The sequence below is a fragment of the Ips typographus genome, linkage group LG10, assembly GCF_016097725.1.
Source record: "Ips typographus isolate SLU linkage group LG10, UJ_Ityp_2.0, whole genome shotgun sequence".
Lineage (NCBI taxonomy): Eukaryota > Metazoa > Arthropoda > Insecta > Coleoptera > Curculionidae > Ips > Ips typographus.
The window spans coordinates 1,577,888-1,599,196 of NC_138431.1; the positions used below are offsets into that span (position 1 = coordinate 1,577,888).

General features: G+C 36.9%; 1 protein-coding gene across 1 annotated transcript; it reads left to right on the top strand.

The window, feature by feature from the left end:
* Positions 1–9,258: 9,258 nt before the first annotated feature.
* On the top strand, positions 9,259–19,313 carry LOC145734948 (uncharacterized). Its single transcript, XM_081988623.1, has 4 exons — positions 9,259–9,405; positions 9,474–9,905; positions 18,338–18,454; positions 18,825–19,313. The coding sequence occupies exons 1-4, from the start codon at positions 9,259–9,261 to the stop codon at positions 19,272–19,274; spliced, it is 1,146 nt and encodes a 381-aa protein (XP_081844749.1). The 3' UTR covers positions 19,275–19,313.
* Positions 19,314–21,309: the final 1,996 nt, after the last annotated feature.

The following is a 21,309-nucleotide window of genomic DNA, read 5'->3' on the forward strand; positions in this document are numbered from 1 at the left end:
GCATAGGTATTAAGTATAGCCCATTGTATCAAATCAAATCATTCTTTAGACCGCTTTGCTATAGTTCACATCCAAGTTAGAGAAATAAAAGTTTTTAAAAACGGATTTTGTATTTTCAAACTTATAATTAGTCACTTTTACCACTTTTTACTACTTCGCTCTTTGCTTTATCGCGCCACTGTTATTTCACAACTCACAACTGACTGTCCGTCGGCTCGGTCGGTTTATACAGGGTGTCCGCCGGGAAGGAATACTACTTTGTTTGTTTATACTTTTTGATTAAATGAAAGAGAATGGATCTTATATTGATAAATGTTTTATTTAATGTCGGCAATTATGTATGGAATACAATATCAGATAAATGTCCGCCTCTGTAAGCCTCACAAATGCGAGCCCTTTTGAGCACATTTTTCATTACATTCTCACACATTTCACGCGGTATTTCATTAATTTTATGACGAATATTTTCTTTGAGTTGCTCAAGCGTTTCTGGTTTGTTGTTCCGTTACGCCGTTCTGATTTTCAAAGAAGTAAGGTCCAATGATTCCTCCTGACCAAACTGCACACCAGACTGTTACTTTTAATGGATGTAAAGGTGACTGATGAATAATTTGACGGTTTTGCATTGCCCAGAACCGACTATTCTGTTTGTTCACATATAAAATCGGGGTTGTCATGGGCGAGCTGTAACATCCTATTGGCATATGTACGGCGGCGTAAATGGTCTTGTGGAAGAAGCTCTTGTGTCAACTGAATCTTAAATGGAAACAAATGCAAATCCTTGTGCAAAAATGTGGCCAAACTTGTTCTTTGAAGACCAAGCTCCTGAGCACGGCGTCGAATTGAGGTTGATGGATTGTTTTGAACACTTTCTTGAGCAGCAGTAATGTTTTCAGCCGATCTTGCAGTACGTTGTGGCCCATGCTTCACGTACAGACCCTCTTTCTTCGAAATCATTCACTACACGATAAATAGTGCGTTTTGTTGGCACGTTGTTTCTCCCAAAAATTTCACGTAACTTTCTCATCGTCACAGTAATCGATGATTGATTTTGATAAAATGTTTTAACGATTAAAACACGTTGGTTTATCGAATATTTTTCCATAATAAATTTGCCACGTGTGTACTTCACGACTGCCAAATATGAACTGTCAAGACTAACATTTACCACAATGGCGGCAAAACAAATTAGTATACCTTCCCGGCGGACACCCTGTATATGTGTGGGTGATCGATTCTCGAATGTTTCTGCTATGCACAGAATGATCCCGCTATACGTCCAGTAAACGTTTATTGTATCGCGAACATTCCATCCGATGCGCCGATCCAAGTTTAAAGATACCGGGACATGTCCAAAAGTAGCTGTTTTGTGGATTTGCATTTTACATGGGGTAACTTCCTTATTTTAAGGCTTAGAGGGTTGAGACTTCGTATTAGGGGGGTAAGTTTGGGGACACCCCTAGGATGCGGTGTTGCCACGTTGTGCACTTTTTCCCTAAATTTAGGGAAATTCTATATAGTGACCCCCTCCTTTTTCCCTAAACAGGAAATCTTAATCTGGCTATGAGGCCTTTGTAACAGTATCATTGAATGGTCGGTTATTGGCTGTTGGAGGTTTTAATAACCGTCATGACAGTTTAAATTCGGTGTAAGAGTTTGATGTTAAAACCAATAAATGGACATTAGTCACATGTATGCTTTAACTAATACCTAGTTAATGAGAACAATGTGATATGTACACTGTGATCATTTATAATGTCTCCCCTCTCAACTTCTTTATTTTTCACATTAGAAAAAAATTATGAATAGAAAAGTTGTACGAGATGATGCAAGCTATTTGCAGAATATATTGTTATTTATACGTTTCAGAAATGCGTGACAAGTCAAAGTTATATTTTTTCAAATGGAACACCCTATATATTTTCAATTTTCTAGAATTATCAAACAATTCTGAAATTTTTTTTATAATATGTCCTATACCTAAATGTAATGGTTTTCGAAATATTCACATTTCCACTAAGCTGCTAGATTCTAGAAAATATTCAATAGATTCCAGTTCTAGGTGGGGGTGAATTACGCGGTCACGAAAAAACAAATCTTTGTTTATTACTGACAGTAGTGACAGTTACACGTTGCGGGAATATAACATTATTCTTATTAAAATGCCTTATTCCGAAAAGAAAAACCATTTATTCTGCAAATATTTATTAAAACAAATAATAACGTTAAAATTGCTCAAAGGGCACTACATAAAACTAACCCCCGGATGCATATTCCAGATAAGAAAACATTTTATAGGATCTATGAAAAGTTTCAACGAACATCCAGCCTATTGAGACGAAAAAGAACAATGGAAAGAGATGAAAATATGGATTTTAATATTCTGCTAAAAGTTGAAGAAAATCCAAACATTTATCTGAGAAAAATATATATAGAGAGTTTGGAAGAAGAGCATGGCGATTCAAAAAATACCTCTTATGGGAGGATACAAAACACTCTCAAGAAATCAGGATATAAAGCATTCAAAATAAGGCCCACAACAAAATTAACGCCGAGACAAAGGGAAAAAAGAGTTGAATTTTGCCAAACCATGTTGGAAAAAAATAACTTGAATAACAATTATTGGAAAAATGTATTCTGGACCGGCGAGTCATCATTTGCGACCAGCGGTATGATTAACAGGAAAAACACCAGACAGTGGGCCACAGAAAATCCCCACTGCTACAGGAAATTTCACTTTCAAGGTCGCCAAACTGTCAATGTTTGGTGTGCTATCCTGTATAACAAAATAATAGGTCCCCATTTCTTTACCGTTACTTTAAACGGAGATGTTTATTTGAATTTTCTCCATCAAGAACTAGAGGACTTTTTTGATGAGCTTCCGTTGGAACAAGAGAGAAACATTGTTTTCCAACAAGATGGCGCTCCACCTCACAGTGTGTGGGTATACTATACCCACACACAATACTTTTACAATACTACAATACTTTTACATTACATACAATACAATAATTTAATAAAATAAACGTATAAACGGAAACGAAGTAGTGTAATTAGAGTTTTGCGGCTAATTGCTAAACGCTCAAGTCTCTAAGTGACAGTCAACAATAACAATTGCCAAACGGTTGCTGAATACGTCACTGAATTAAAGTCTGTGATGCCGTGGAACTCACAAAGCGTTCGATTCTATTGAAACGTGGGCCTTTATACAAGCAATGGACGACGCTAGAATAGATTCCAGATATACAAATTTATTGAAAAATATATACGAAAATGCCACTTTTTATGTCAAAATAAATGAAGATTTAAAAACAGATAAAGTCAAAGTGAATAGGGGAGTACGACAGGGTGACACCATATCTCCGAAATTATTTACCCTGGCGCTAGAGAACATCTTCAAATCAGTACAGTGGGAAACAAAAGGCATTAACATCGACGGGTCCTACCTAAATCATCTCCGATTTGCCGACGACATCGTCCTGATAAGTAATAACAGACATGAATTGAGTGACATGGTAAAACAACTGAATGATGCTTCAAAAAAGGTTGGCTTAAAAATGAACATCTCAAAAACCAAAATAATAAGTAACAACGAAGAACACATACTTATAGATGGGATAGAATTGGAAAACGTGGAAGAGTATATATATTTGGGACACACAATAAAAATAGGCAAAGAAAACCAGTCGGCGGAGATAAGACGAAGAATAAGACTAACTTGGGCAGCGTTCGGAAAAATGAAGCATATACTTAGAAATGGTACCATCCCTATTAACCTTAAAAGAAAAGTTTTCGACACCTGTATAATGCCGGTGGCGACCTATGGCCTTGAGACGATGGCAATGACCAAAAAAACCGCAAATCGGCTCAGAATAATGCAAAGAGCGATGGAGCGGGCGATGCTGGGTATTAGTCTCAGGGACAGAAAGAGAAACGAAGAAATCCGAGAAAGAACCAAGGTCGTAGATATAATAGAACGTATTGCAGAACTGAAATGGCAATGGGTGGGACATGTGGCCCGACAAGACCAAACTAAATGGTCAAATAGATTAACACACTGACGACCAAGGGAAACAAAGCGCAGCACAGGAAGACCACAGACAAGATGGCTTGATGACATCAAAAAGCAAGCGGGAAATAGGTGGTTCCAGATGGCACAGGACAGGACGGCATGGAAAAACATGAAAGAGGCCTACGTCCAGGAGTGGACAGGAAGTGGCTGAAGAAGAAGAAGAAGAAGAAGAAGATGCCGTGGAACTACCGGTGGACAAGGTTTGCTCCAGGTGGTCAGGGAAAGGCATAGCGACCGCCACAAGTGTCGTAGCTGTTAGAAACCATCTAAGTCAACGGTTCAATGAATGGATTGGGAGGGATGCACCGATAAAAAATGGGCGCCACTGGCTCGACAGGCAACCAGATCATCCGCAGCTGTTGTACGGGACACAATTCAGGGTTCAATCCAACCTTACAAACACTTAACAATTAATTAAGTACTTCTTACTTAAATTAGGTGAGAAGCAGCGAGGGCTAATTAAAAACCTTAATCTAACAAACGCACTATTGCCAATAACTTGCCGTTCCAAATTACGCCGTGACTCTAGCTAACAGCCTAATGCCAGTAGAACAAGGACGCTCTAGTCGTGTTCAGGCGACATCATCAGCTGAACTCAGTAGCTTCCAGACGAAACTGAGCTGATTTCCGCCCCTCAGGGCGAAACTGCGCCAATATTAGCCACCGGACGAGACTGGGTCAATACTGAGCCCCACCGGACGACCCTTATACAGAAATACTTATTTACATAGCCGCTTTACTGTATAAGTACAATTATAATTTCAATCAAATAAAAACAGTATAATTTACCGATCATCTACTTTTAAGTTTACGTAACATGTTAAATTAAAAACCAGGCACAAATAATATTGAATGTTAAATATAAAACATACTTAGCACATACCTTTATTAAGGGAGCTAATTTAGACGGTCACGTGGTCAAGAAAGGGTTTCAATCCAGTCCAGGTCTTAAAAACACCAGGACCGTATGGCAACTACAGTAATCCGGGTTTCAACACGACTTCGCTTCTAAATGAGCCCTCGGAAAGCCAGAGAAAAGGGCAATAAGAGCTACAGGCTCACGTTCACTCTAAATTTAAAATGGCCTCATATATTAACTAAATGGCCGACAGGTAAAAAAACTTACCAGAGTTACAGGGACCGCAGTATTAATTCAATAATCCACCTCTAAACGGACTTCAAAAGTCGGAAGAAAAAATACGGGAGTGAGCACCAAGCTGGCCCCCACACTACATTCATAACCCAATAAATCAACCAAAAATGGCCGCCAGGCAAAACGATCTTACCAAAATTACAGAAAATTACCGTCCAATTTCGCTTCAAACAGGCCCCAAAAGTCAGGAAAATGAACAGGAGTAGTCCAAGCTGACCTCCACGCTAAATTCGGAATGCCACGATAAATGAACAAAGTGGTCGCCAGGCAAATACGATAACTTACCAAAACTACGGAAATCGCAGATTTTAATCCGCCTACAGGCGATAGGAACACCACAAAACAATCAACCTTGGCGGTTTCCAAAATAAGAGTTCGTGTCTAAAATCCACACTTACTGTGATCAACTTAAGAGACAGAACCTCTTTCTGCTATTCTCACAGGTTGAAGTCGAAATCGGAAAAAGAACCACGCTGAACCCAGCATGTCGAAAAGGACACCTGACGACACAAGAGCGGAAATCACGGAAGTAGGAGGGATATTGAAAAGAGCGGCAAATTTCAATGGACAACAGCCAAAGCCACCATATTACATGCTCCGGATACTACTGACCACGGAAAGGGGGTAATTAATTATTCATGTGAAGTTTCTGCCCAAAAACATACTGTACATTAATTCAGATTAAAAAAACACGAGTTTTACACAAAAAAACACAAACACATTTCGAAATAACCGCGCAAACCGCTGAGACATCAAGATGACAGGTGTGCTCGTTTCATGTGACGTGAAAATGCGAGTAACTCGAATAAGTTACTCTCACGACGCATTCTCAGAATTAATCCGAGTTTAATTGTGATCTTTACGTTAGATGGTAGATAAAATTAATAAACTAATTATCAGTACAAAACACGGACTTTCCGCTTATTAGTTTACCCGCATATAAATTTTAAACAGAAGCAAAAAAAAACCGGGAGTAACACGAGGTCGTTAAAATCGATCACTGACATCCAAACTATTACCATAACCTGAGTTATTGAATATACGCGGTTTGTTTACAAATGAAGCTTAGAAAAACCGAAGAAAAGAGTTCAATATAAGTGACTTAATTAGTAACTGCAGGTTACAACGGAATGATGGAAAAAGAAAAAGGCAACGCCAATTGAAATGTAGCCAATACCTGATTAGCTAAATACAATAATATTATAAACATTACAAGTAAGTTCTTGACAATTAGGTGAATGAGTGCACTGTTAAATTAATTAAAAATTGCTAAAATGCATTGAAATAACAAAGTTAATAACTGATCATTACTAGTGCCGAAAAGTGAACGTTACACGCTAAAAGATCGAGTGAATGCACATAGCATTGAAAATACATTTGAAAAAACTTAGAAGAAAACTTAGAATGGAAATTCAAATTCTGAATGAAGATTTATAACCAATCGCTCACTCCGCGTTAGAAAGGTTACGAAGAACGTATATCAAATGTATTGAAGAAAACGGGGGCCCAGTTGAGCAATTTGATTTGTGAAAACTACATGCTTTATTATATACAGGGTGTCTAAAAAGCCTGGAATTTTGCAAATATCTCGAAAACTGCTGATTTTACTTTTCTCAAAATTTGCGTCTTGTCATAGTAAATAACAGCGCATGACGTGAGGGTGAAATGAGGTTTGCAAGTATACAGGGTCAGTCACCATCATGTATACCAACTTTCTTAATTCAAACCTAACACACTGTATATTACTTCAGATTTTAAGAGTACTTATAAAGGCCAATTCAACGATATACGATTTTTTTTCTTGTACCTTAAGGATACTTAAGATATCAGTCTTTTCCTTCTCACTCAAAAACACCATTTTAAGTAATAGGAAAATTTGCCAATTAATTTAACATTATATTGACGTTAGCAGTCATTGTTACACCTATCATTGTTATAGGTAGGTACAAAAAAAAAATCAAAAAAAAAAAAAAATCGTATATCGTTGAATTGACCTTTATGAGTGAGTACTCTTAAAATCTGAAGTAATATACAGTGTGTTAGGTTTGAAATAAGAAAGTTGGTATACTTTGTGACTGACCCTGTATACTTGCGAACCTCATTTCACCCTCACGTCATGCGCTGTTATTTACTTTAACAAGACGCAAATTTTGAGAAAAATAAAATCAGCAGTTTTCGAGATATTTGCAATATTCCAGACTTTTTAGACACTCTGTATGTCTATAGTTGTTTCAGATATTGAATTTCACTCCAAAATAAAATCATTGATATTTTCTTTATAAAAAGGTCATGAATAGTGGTCTCGTATTGATGACTAATTCACCAATTCACTAATTATTCACAGCTACAAGAACGAGAACTTGTTTTTTTTCGAATGAACGAACTATTACATTTTGGTATAGGAGATATTATAAAAAAAATGTTCAGAATTGTTTGATAATTCTAGAAAATTGAAAATATTACTTGGACTTGTCACGCATTTCTGAAACGTCCTGTATAAATAACAATATACCTATTCTGCAAATAGCTGGCATCATCTCGTACAACTTTTCTATTCATCATTTTTTTCTAATGTGAAAAATAAAAAAGTTGAGAGGGGGGGGACATTATAAATGATCACCGTGTACACGGCGTTAATTATTTTAACAGATTATTAGGCTAGTTGCTATATTACAAAACCAAAGCTTTAATTTTGCAAAAGAAAAACGAAGCAGTGTGTTCCGTGATATCGTACTTCGGTAGGTTAATAACCCAGCACCCCCTCTTCCACCATCCCCTCCCTTAACAGCGTGTTGGCCGGTGTTTTTTCTGAGGTTTACCACCTTATTTGAGCCCTTAGCTACCCTCATCTTGCTCATTGCGTTGTCCACTTGCCACCTGTTTGCTAGTTTGGTGCATTGTTTGTCTAATTTTAACTTTACATCTTGTTGTATGAATTGTTGCGGCTTTAACCTTTTTATTGTTAATCTTTTGATGTAAATTTTGATTTGTGGGTTGCAGAACTATCTACCTGTCGTCACTTAGGTTATTGATTTTATTGTAATCCCCTCTTAAACGCTCCCCCTGCCTTCGAATTAACTGCTTATCATTGCGGTTTTTTCAAAAAAATGTAGCCTCTCCATTTTGTTTCCTGTTTGATCGCCTCTGCCGTGGATGGTGAATTAAATCTAAAGTTATCTTTTCTCTCCCCATAGGGTCTAACCCAGCCCTTAAAAATGGGTCTAATTTAAGGTTTTAGTTTTGTGATTAAGTATGTAGTGTCAGGTTTTTTTCTCCATAATCAGGTAATTATTCAATTTTAAACCTTCTTTATTCATACTGTTCGATGTTCAGAGTGTAATTCTGAACATAGTATGACAGATATCAATAAGGTTAGGTTAGTTTTATATTATTATAGACTTTAGTTTTTGGACATTGAAGTTATGTTAAGATGTTTACGTTTCACCATAAGATATATATTGATATTGTTACGGTCTGGGCCTACTATGCTCGATACTTCTTAACGAGCGCTCGCCTCATGATGAAACCGATGCGCCGCAATATCTGGCCGGGCGCGTATTAAAGTAGGCCACAGTTAGGAAGCGCTACCTGGAATATTCTTGAATGATCAAGGCAACCCGCGAAGCGTTTCGCGGTCATTCTAGAACGTGGTTTGCGAATATAAAAGACGCGGTCTCGACCGCAGTAGTAGTGAATTTGGGAACGCGGTTAAGTTTAAATAGTGGAATAATTGTGGAATTGTAGTAGTGTTTTTTAGTAGCTGTGTTAATTATTGTACGGAGTGTTTTGAAGTGTAATAAATTTATTAATTGTTGAGTTAAATTGACTTTGTGTGAACCCACGGGAAAATCGTAACAATATATTAAATTAATATACATTAAAAATATGTACTTTCATTTGAATTCAACTTAGAACATGGCGCAGTCGTTCGTCAAAATATATTGACAAAAGTTCAGTTAACTAAGTCTCAAGTAATTGAATCAAGTTTCAAGTTTCAAGTATAGTGTGAAGTACAAGAGAGTAGGTGAACAAAATGGCCGGAGCTAACGCAAGTATCGGTGTAAAGTTACCCCCTGATTTTGACCTTCAAGCACAAGTTGCTGCTGTGGAATGGCGTTTCTGGAGAACATGCTTTGAAGACTATTTAATAGCGACAGGCCAACAAGACTCATTAGATAAAGTAAAATTATCTATCCTAAGAAATATTATTGGGAATGACTTGAAGCAAGAATCATGTCAACGTTTTAGGTACCTGGAGGTGAACCAAATAAATTTGAATTTACCATGAGTCTAATCGACAAATATGTTAATCCAAAAGTAAATGAGACTTTTGAAAGATATAATTTTTTGAAGCGAGTTCAAAAAGAAGGCGAATTGTTTGAGCACTTTTTGACGGATTGTAAACACCTTATACGTTCATGCAATTATAATGAAGTAGACCCAGACCAGACCCCGAAGGAAAAGGCATTAAGGGACAAAATTGTGATGGGTATAAAAGATCCAGTGACCAGGGAAGCCCTACTACGGTTCGAAAAGCTCACCTTTGGAAAAGCCATCGATTTGTGTAGAACCAGTGAACTCAGCAGGCACCAGAACCTACAATTCCAGCAGAATGGTGATGAAAGGCAAAGGGACATACATGCTGTTAAAAAAGTAAACAATAAAAAGTTGCAGAGAGAGGTAAGTGATAGACCTAAGGAAAAATATGAAAAGTTTGAGAAAAAGATGTGATAAATTTAAGTGTAGAAGATGTCAAACATTGCATGGACCTCGTGCATGTCCGGTATTTGGTAAACCTTGTAAATAATGTGGTACATTAAACCATTTTGCAATAGCATGTCAAAAATGTAAAAAATGTAAACAAAAATTCTGAGAGCGATAGATGAATTTTATATAAGTAATGTTAAAAGCTCTTGTAATAATTGTCAAAAATGTAAATTTTGTAGAACTGAAAATATGTGTGGATGAAATTATAGAAATAGAAAATAAGAAAATAAGGTTAAAGCTTGATACAGGAGCAGATATTAGTGTAATTCCTAAAGAAATATTTCAGAAAATGGATACACATTTTAAGATTAGAAATACTGGGTGCATTATAAAGGGATTTGAGGGTACTAAAGCAAAGACTAAAGGTATTGTAAATTTGCTTTGTAAATACAAAGATAACAGTATATATGAAGACTTTGTTATAATTGAAGGTGCCACAAAAGTTTTATTAGGTGGTCAAGCATGAGTAAGCTTAGGTTTAGTTAAACGAGTAAATAAAGTAGAATTAAGGCAAAACATAAATGGAAATAACCTAAAATCAGAATTTATTACTAGCATAATGATATTGTCACAAGTAGATTTTCGTTAATTACTTAGTCAGCAAATAATCGGCCACTGACCGAAACAAGTCGTCGACCACTTGGGTTGCAAAATAAGCAATCGAACCTTTTAGAACGGAAGCTAGCTAAGGTGTTGCAATCGCCAGTCAGCAATAAGTCATCAATTGTTCGGACAATGATCCAAGTGCTTAGACAAGCAATTAAGAAATTGAACTGACTAAGGGATCGCAATACCTTACAATAAATAGCCGAGAAATTGGGAAAGAAAAGTTAGTTAGAAATTATCCGCGAAACTAAACGGTTCGGTCGCGAAAGTTAAGGGAACTCTACCTTGACACTTACCCTCGTCCAAAATGGTTTGTGAATTAATTATCATGTAAGTACAAACCTTATAATTTGAATTAAACCAACTTATGTCTGACAATGCTTTTTATAAATTCAGTTTTCATTTAATCTTTCTTTATTAGTTTCTCTATGAATAAACGTTGTTGTTTTTGTTATCCAATCTTTGAGTTTAACTTGACTACGACCCCAGCCTACACGTCCCCGCGTTACGACTAAAAATTAGATCGTGACAACTTGGTGGAGGCGCCGGGTAATTCTAAATGTAGATCTTCATTACCTACATGCCGGGTATATCATAATTAGTATGTACAACTTTAAAGAAGAAAGTTTGAACTTTGAAAGAATATACAGAGTTAGTAAATTGCATCAAACAAGCTAAGACAGGTTAGACGACATTAATAACAACGTTTGCCAAAAAAAAAAAAAAAAAAAATGTTTTTTTGTTAAAAGGGCTAGTGACTCAAATAAGAAGAATCGAACTTTAAAAGTTCTAGTTTAAAGTAAAAATTAAAACCAAAAATGCGTTCAATTTTTTGTTTGTTTGTTAAGAAAACTAGCGAATATGAAACAAAAGAAATAATCGAACTGGTATAAACAACTGATAACGTAGCTTAGTTTTGTATAATAAAAGTGACACATAGGGTTTGTTCTTACAAGCGACCTGTTAAAACGAAATAAAGGTTTCTTATTATGTTGCGGTGATGTAAACATGCACAACAGTGATTTGTGTTCTTATAGCGACTTCAGCTATTACGTTGTGTACTTATGAGTGTTGAGTGCACATTACCCCTAAAATGGGATGAAAGTACCCCTAGATTGGGATGAATTTACCCCGTGCAACGGGATGATGTATAATTATTTTGATGATGTCGCAGCGTGTTTAAGTAATACAGAAATGTCTGTATTGGTAGAAGTACATTTATTTTAAATGGCACATAGCAATTCTGTTTGCTGTATGTGTAAATAAGGGCCGTAAAAGAATTTTAGAAGAACAAACCCAATGTTAAAGTTGAAAACAAGAAAAAGAAAGACTAATACAAACATTTTTACAAAAAGCTCGTTTCTTGTCTCTTTTAATCAGATGAAAATTGAAAAACAACTACATTTGTCTAAACTTTCATGTATCGAAGATTCCTAATACTGACAGCAATCGGTTATGCGTTACTTTGGAAGTTTTCTTATTGGTTGTATTTATTATTCACTTTAAATCGATTATTTCTTGTATTTTTACGTTTCCTCAAAGCACATTACACTCACATTTCAATGAATGAATAGATTTGATCAACTTTTTAGTATAACTAAATTATTTTTATCTTAAATAAACTGTCAGACTAAGTTTGGCTCGGACGAGGGTACGTCGAGGGGTACGAGTAACGCGAGGCTAAACGATCAGCCACCAAGGTAAAATAAGGTAATAGTAGCGTCAAATTTAGTAGCTGCCGCGAGAGCAGACCAAAAAGGGGAAACATCCTCTGATATGTACATGATGTATTCTTTTATACTACTTGTACGTGCCTCATTCTTTTCATAATTATTATAGCACATAAACTCATAAAATACGTAGTAAACTGCAGGAAAAGCAGACGCCGTGGAAATCCGAAGTCGCCTATAAAAGAAAAAGAAAGAATTGAAATGACTGAGATGGGCGAAAATAAAAGCTCTACAGAATCAAAAATTTTTACGCTCGAATTAAAAGAAAATAAAGAATTACGCTCACTGTCCCAAGGCGAAACAGTATTAGCCCAAATAGAGTGTACTAAAGTACGCAAGTGATTTTCCTTAGTAAGGGAAAAAGGAAAAAAATGATACATGTATCAACAATTAATTCTTTTCTTATGCTACAAGCGGGTGACAATCACTTTGTTATTTAAGTCATCACGGTATGATCATATAAACTGCTGATGAATAAATATCATCGTTATTTCATTTCTAACTTGCACAATCCAGCATACGAGAATAGTTAATAAAAAGCGCGCGCGAAGATTAATAATTATATAATGGTATATATATATATAAATAAGGGGCAAATGAAAGAAAAGTATATTGGGAAAAAAATACACTACGAGCCTATGCGGTAATTAAGTACCGTAGATAAAATATGGGGCGTTAAATTCCACGGGTTTACAATTTCAAAAAGTATAGTTGCTAAATGTAATAAATAAACGGTTGAAAAATGTAACTTGAAGACTTTATAAAAGTCAAACGGGGCACGTAAGAAAAAGATTACAAAGTTTCAATATGAGGACGTTAACTGTTTTCACATGATATAATATGGGCAAGCAGCGCTTGATAAGCATATTACAAGTTTTCGAAGGCTTTACAATGTATCAAAATAAAACCAGTGGTAGGCAAATGGACAATTTATAATATAGGTTTATATCATATTTAAGAAAAACAAAGGGATTTATATTTTTTTTTTAGTGCATAACTTAACTAAGGCTATTATCAATATGCCTATATATTTTACGAGGGATTTTATGATTATAACGGGAATGTTAGACATTAAGATTAAAATAGCAGTAGGTAGTAATACGTTTTTTTATTGCGCTTAACACTGACGGGAGTTACTACGCGAAGAAGCCAGAAGGAAACCACTACAAAATGAAGAGCGATCAAGGCTTTGGATCAGACTCGGTAAAAACTAATACACGCCACTGGAAATGGAAACGGAAATCAGCAAAAGCTAAAAGCAACGGGCACAGGAGACTGGAAACGCTGACGATGAAAAACCAACCAGGGAACGTCAGACCGCGACCACAGTTGAGTCGGTTTGTGATCGTGGCCGCGGTAGGAATAGACACACTAGGCCGTGGTGACCTGCCGCGGGGGATGATCCCAAATCGGCTCCCGTCAAGTTATATTGACGCATTGTGTCAATTAAGTTTCGTTTCGATTGGTCCGTCCGCGCACCCCCGCGATTACGAGGACCACCAGCAGATACCTCTTCACCAGGTCTTGGTCGCCTACCATGCCCTACCGACTCGCCCAAACTCCTTGTGGGTTACCGCCCGCTCTTCCTCACGATGCTCGTCCGCTTCCACGGTCACTAATCTTTCAAAAAACCTTCAGAGGTCAGAGAGATGTCGTTGCCAGCTTTGATTAGAAAGGATACGGCCTTAGAGGCACTCAGGCATAAACCAACGGAGCATAGCATAGTTTCGCACCATAGCCCGCTCGAGCTAGTGCGTGAATCAAATGTCCGCTGGATGCTCGTCTTCTTCCATGGTCACCCATCTTTTCCTTCCAGAAAGGATACGGCTTCAGAGGCACTCAGGCATGATAAATAAATAAATAAATAATATATAATGAAATAATATACAAATAATAATATGATGAAATAATATACAAATATAATTCCTGAGGTGTATCCATGCGGTCACCTCAGCCCCATATAACTAGCAAATAGATACCCGCGGTGTACCCTTGTGGTCACCCCGATATTCAGTACCGTTCCGGCTCGTCACTAATTAGATCACGGACCACACACCATGGCAATCGTGAAAATACAGTTCTGGGAATTGTTCCACTTGCCCGTCCAGAGCAGTAAACAGATATGTAGTTCCAGACTCCAGACACCGTCCAAATTGTCTTCAGAAGCCGTGTTTAGTGCAGTGAAGTGCCGCGAAAAGAAGATAGAATCCCCGAACAGACAATAGTGCGCGGAATATTAGTGAATCGCGAGTGAAAAGTCTCCCCCCTCAGTGTTAAAGCATAGAGACATTAAGTTTTTTTACAAACTCTAGAGGTAAGAAAATAACAAAAACATTTATTTTTATTCCGATTGTTGTATGTTTTCTTTTATAATTTTCTTTTTGGATATGAAACGGGATATTTTTTCTGTGAAAAACTAGGGGCTATACTTTGTTGATTAGTTTTTACAGGTAACTATGATAAATTTTGTTTGTGTTGTAATAAGGGGGAAAATCCATTAAGGATATTTTTATATTACCTCTTTGTTCTATATTAAGATTTGAAGAAAGAAACTAGAATTTGTGGTGTCAAATTTCTGTTATATTGCCACCATGATTAAAAGTTTAAAAGTATAATTAATTTAATGTTATTTTGTTTAGAAGATTTGCATAGTCAACTTTCTTAATATTGTGAAAAGCTAGGGACTACCTTTTGTCGGCCGGGGGAATGTGTCACAAGTAGATTTTCGTTAATTACTTAGTCAGCAAATAATCGGCCACTGACCGAAACAAGTCGTCGACCACTTGGGTTGCAAAATAAGCAATCGAACCTTTTAGAACGGAAGCTAGCTAAGGTGTTGCAATCGCCAGTCAGCAATAAGTCATCAATTGTTCGGACAATGATCCAAGTGCTTAGACAAGCAATTAAGAAATTGAACTGACTAAGGGATCGCAATACCTTACAATAAATAGCCGAGAAATTGGGAAAGAAAAGTTAGTTAGAAATTATGCGCGAAACTAAACGGTTCGGTCGCGAAAGTTAAGGGAACTCTACCTTGACACTTACCCTCGTCCAAAATGGTTTGTGAATTAATTATCATGTAAGTACAAACCTTATAATTTGAATTAAACCAACTTATGTCTGACAATGCTTTTTATAAATTCAGTTTTCATTTAATCTTTCTTTATTAGTTTCTCTATGAATAAACGTTGTTGTTTTTGTTATCCAATCTTTGAGTTTAACTTGACTACGACCCCAGCCTACACGTCCCCGCGTTACGACTAAAAATATAGAGCGTGACAATATATTTTGTGGCTATGGAAAGTTTGGTGGAAAGCATGTAATTACTACAGTAGAACATTTTGAACAAGTATCACACCCCCCCACCAAAGCTCCACGAGTCATAAAAGATAAGTTTAAAAAAGAACTGGATAGGTTAATAGAGAGAAAAGCAATAGTAAAAGTGGATGATTTTGATCCTCGAGCAAGTGTTAACCGTATAGTTGTTATTGAAAAGCCCAATGGAAACCTGAGATTATGTCTGGACCCTTCTGACCTCAATAAACAAATAATTCGTAAACCTAGATTAGTTCCCAAACTTGAAGACATTGCATCACAGATTTTAGGTAAAAAATATTTTACAGTTTTTGATTTAGCTGAAGAGTACCATATTGAGCTTGATGAACATTCTTCTTGGAAATGCTGTTTTTCAACCCCTTTTGGAATGTATAGGTATATAGTATTACCTTACGGTTTGTCAAGTTCCCAGGACCTATTTCAGGAACAAGTAAAAAATAATTTTTCTAACATGAATGTACAAATATGTCATGATGACATGATTGTCATGGGATCTGACAAATTTGAACATGATAGAGCAGTTGAGCAAGTAGTACAGCGAGCTCGACAAGTAGGTGCTAAATTTAACAAAGATAAATTTCAGTATTTTGAAACAGAAGTAAAATTTATGGGACAAGTTTTTTCAGAAAAAGGAATGGAACTCGATCCGGATAGAGTAAAAGCTTTAGTGTAATTGGAAAATCCAAAAAATAAAGTTGAACTTCAAAGAGTATTAGGTTCATTTAATTATGTAAGAAGGTATGTTGTAAATATGGCACAATATACAGGATGTCCCACGACGAAAGACATCAATTGATATTGGAAAAAGTATAAATAGGAGAGTTTTGAAAATTTGGCAGAATACTGAAGTGGGCATGCCCAATCTAACTAAAATATTTTCAAGATGGTTGCACTTCCGTTTGTACCGGAAGTCGATCACAACTTTCTTATTTTAAATAGAACACCATATGTATTATTACATATTTGGATTCCTCACGAAATTCTGACCAACTTTTGTGTACAATGCCGTATGTCTATCTCTAGCCGTTTTCGATATATTTGATGAACTTGTGGTTGGTTTTAAATTGTATGAAGTACGAATGATGCGTTTTTGTGCTATGAATACCGACGGTGAGCCGCAGGTCAAAGAACCCCAGAACAGGATACTATAAGAGATTAATGGTTGAATACAACAGGAAATGTAATACATTCGAATGGAATCTAAGGTCAGAACATCTCGGAGTCGGCGCAAAAGAGCGCAGATGCTGCTCAGTCTGGAAACAAGGGGTTTGCAGTTTATTTCCCAATTTAATTGTGGTTCCAGATTAGTGTTTCCCTGGGGAATATTCCCCGGAAACGGGAATATTTCCGGGAAATTCCCGGTTCCTCGGAAAGTTTCCCAAATACGGGAATTTTAAAACACACCACGTTTGTTTTTACAGACCTAGTCCTAGTGCATGGCAGTATCATATAATCGTAATATACGATTGGTATATGAACGTTGTATGTATAACAACAACGGTATATGAATGTTGACGACATTGACAATATTTTCGACGGAGCCAGTGGGGGATTCACAGCTGCAATAGTAAACGGCATTTGTAATTCCCCTGTTTCATTCGCGTGCGGGTTAGGTAGTTGTCTCTAGTTAGTTGTGTATTTACAGAGATTCAGATTGCATTTGGCTATAACGTTAGTGAAGTTTAAGCCCTAAGCTAAGTGCGAACGGGTGAAAGGTGTAATCGTAGGTTATTTTCGGTTTTTACAGCAGAAAGTCCAGGGGGTAATTCTTGAAATATCAATTGAACAATTCTGTATTGCTTTGTAATTACCCCCCAACGGTATTTACAGGTTAGTTAGGTAAAAGTACGGTATTATAAATAGGCTAATTACAGAGTAACTAACACCTTGATCTATAGGGCCGTCTATGGGGTTCCGAGAATTGCCCCCAGAACCCAATTCAAGTAAAAATTTAGAATCATGGTTAAGTTATCCGAAGTGTGGCAGTATTTTAATTTTTCCATTTTTATGGAAGGCAGCAGAAAAAATTAGCGCTACACCTGGTGGAAGAATACATGTACTGAGCTTGGAAAAGTTGCCGAGAAAATAATATCCATGCCTACAACATCGGCCGCCACGGAGCGATCGTTTAGTACTTTTTCCAACATTCACACAAAGAAAGGAAATAGGTTAACAACTGAAAGAGCTTAAAAAATTACGTTCATAGCCCACAACTGGCGAACGATTTTAAAGAATAGTGACGAGTTCGACGACCATATCGGAAGATAATTTCAAATTGATTCGTCAGAGAGTACATAAGATAACTCTGAGTCTGAACTGTCAGAAGACTCAGAGTGTTAGAGTTGTCATATTTTGTCATTTACAACATTAGCATTTCAGATTTTTTATTTTTTTTTGGTTTTTAATATTCATGAAATTGATTAATAATTAATAAATTTGATCTTTATTTATATTTGACAATAAAAAGACTGGGGGGATCATAAAAAACAACTTAGTTTATTCCACTGTCCATTAAAATGATTTTAAAGTAACTTTCCTTTACTGGGGAATATTCCCGGGAACGTTTCCGGAAATATTTCCCAATACTACCTTTTTGGGAAAGCGTCCATCACTACGCATAAATGAGAGGTCCCCCATGGTTCAACTTTGTAATGACTGCACCCACTGGATTTCTATTTGTACGAGGGTAAAGGCTCATCAGTGGAATCAGCATTATTAGCAACACCAGAAAAATTGGACGTCGGGGGTAGAATGGTTTTGAAATTAACAGACACCCTCCATCCTCTAGGTGTCTTTGTATTTACCGATAAATATTTCACTTCAATCCCACTGATAGATTTTCTTTTCTCGCGTAAAGTCTTCTTAGCTGGAACAATAATGGCGAACAGAATCCCTAAAAATGCCGGTATCTCGTCTGACAATGAGCTAAAGAAGAAAGAGAGAGGAAGTTATGAACTTGTGCGGGATGACAGAAAAACCATACTGGTAAAGTGGTTCTATAAACCTTGCGTCTTCTTGTAGGGGTGTGGAACCCAAAGGTAGTTGTAGGAGGTGGTCTAAAAGTGAAAGAAAGTATACCGACATAAAACAGCCAGCCATTGTTAAAAATTATAATGCATTTATGGGCGGAGTAGACCTTTTAGACCGAGTAATTGGAAAGTATTCCATGAGAAATCGGACTAACAAATGGACAATTCGAACCATTTTCCATTTTATTGGTTTTTCCTTAGCAGCAGAATGGCTTGAGTACAAGGAGAATGCCAAAGCTGCCGGCTTACCTAGAAAGGAAATAATGGACTTTCTTGATTTCAAACTTTCTATTGCCAAATCACTGATCTTAGAAAATCAAGAGGAAGATGACATGGAAATTGAAGCAGAAGATGATGAACAACCGGGAAGCAAACGAAGAAGTGTACAACCTATTCCTGATAAAAGATGTAGGCGGCAGGGAAACATACATTTGGTGGAATTCATTAAAGACAAACAAAAATCTCGCTCTAAGTGCCGTTTATCTAACTGCAATAAACTTAGCTTTGCTAAATGTAAAGCTTGCGGTATTTATTTGTGTTGTAGCGTGGAAAGAAATTGTTTTGCAGCTTTCCATCAATAATTTTCCACTTTTCCATTTGTATTTTTTTGTATAGATATATACCCGAAGTATCAAATATGATCATCGAAGGCGAAAACTATTAATGATGGAAGTCAAAGCAATACTAAAGATGATGAATGATGAATTTGAAGCTTATAGAAAAATCTGCGAGATCAAAGAAAGATGCTTCACCACTAGGAAGTGCCATGGCAATGATGAGGCTCAAATACCCAATCTCTATAAAGAAAGAAAAAGCCATGTCATACAGTCTACCAACCAACATGCTTTTCCTTGGGAGAGAAGGGGAAGACAAACACACTCACGGGAGGATATTGTGCAAGAAAGAAGCCATAAACTGGTGGGTGACAAAAAGCCGTGTCCCTGATGAAAATATTGTGCAAGCCATCAGAATATTGTATGGTCCATTGGAGAAAGAAGTGGAGGCTTTTTTTTTTATAAATTGGAGAGATGCTAGAATAAAGTTTGGGCAGCCAGTCATCGAAAGAAGATACGTGCCCACTCAAACACCTGCTTTTCGAATGAGAGCAGATAAAGTTTGTCAATTTTTAAGTGGAAAAACAAAAGAAGCGTGCATTTATTATATAACTATCACGATCCTCAAATTTTCTCGACTGTGAATCGAAAATCGAGAACTGGGCAAGTCGAAAGATATAAATTGTCCCAGTATTTTATTGGACTATAACATGAATATGGCGAAGTCGTAAATTGTGGCATCGTATATTTTTTCATTTTATTGACATTTGCGTAGTGAACTCATATATACTTTTCAAACAAAATGGGCAACAGATATCTCATAAAGATTTCAGAAGAGCCGTAGTCAGTGGACTAGTTGCCGAGAAACTAGTAGAGCTTAAAACTACTAGGGTTAGTTATCCACTGTGTATTAAAAAGCATAAACCAACCGTGTCTTCGGAAATTAGATTGGAAAGTTCTGCCCATCAGCCCGAAAAAAGCACCAGAAGACGCTGTGCATTATGTAGCACTAAGACGAATCAAATACGAACAGAGTGGACCTGTTCAGTATGCAAAGTACCATTGTGCTTGTCAAAGTCGAGAACATGTTTCCAACAATACAATCAGAAGGTAAGATAATTAAATAAATATATACATTTTTCGTTAAAAGTGAGAATAACTTTCAGGCATAGTGGTATTCACTGAAATCGGGTCACACTGAAATCGGGTCACTCCTTTTACTACGCCGGGGAAGAAGACAAATCGGAAGGCGGAGTCGGAACTGTTAAAAAGATCTCCACCAGAGTAGTCTATCTAGGCCTGAAACTAAACGAAAAATACAACATCAAAGTCATACAAGTCTACGCACCGACGTCCTCCCATCCCGACGAAGAAGTAGACATCTTTTACGAAGAATTAACTTCAGCCCTAAACGAAACATCTACGCATTTCACCATAATATGCGGGGATTTCAACGCTAAAATCGGCACGAAATTAGACACATCTGAGTCATCACTCGGGAACTTTGGATCCGAAGGAAGAAACGCTCGTGGGGAAACCCTACTGGGCTTCCTACTTCAACATAACCTGTACCAAATGAACAGCTTCTTCAAAAAAAAGGCCCATAGAAGATGGACATGGGAGAGCCCAGACGGCAGGACTAAAAACGAGATAGACTTCATAATCACAGACAAACGGCAGATTGTAAAAGATGTAACAGTATTAAACACCTGCAGAACTGGCAGCGACCACAGAATGGTGCGCTGCAAGGTCCAAATGGAACTTGACAGAGAACGATATAAACTGATAAGGAAAAAGTCTAAACAAACATGGATAACACCGAGCGACACCCAAGGATTCGAAACTCAGATCACGAATATACTACAAACAAGCGCCAACTCATACACAAACATCAATAGCTTAAACGGCGCTATAACCAACGCGCTAAATGAAAGCCAGGCGGCATCCTACTCGAAAGGCGGAAAAGAAGACAAAATAAGCCAAAACACGAAATAGTATATTCTATATTAAGAGCGGAAAGTATATATTTGCCGCTTGCACATGAAATTTGCAGCTTGAGGCG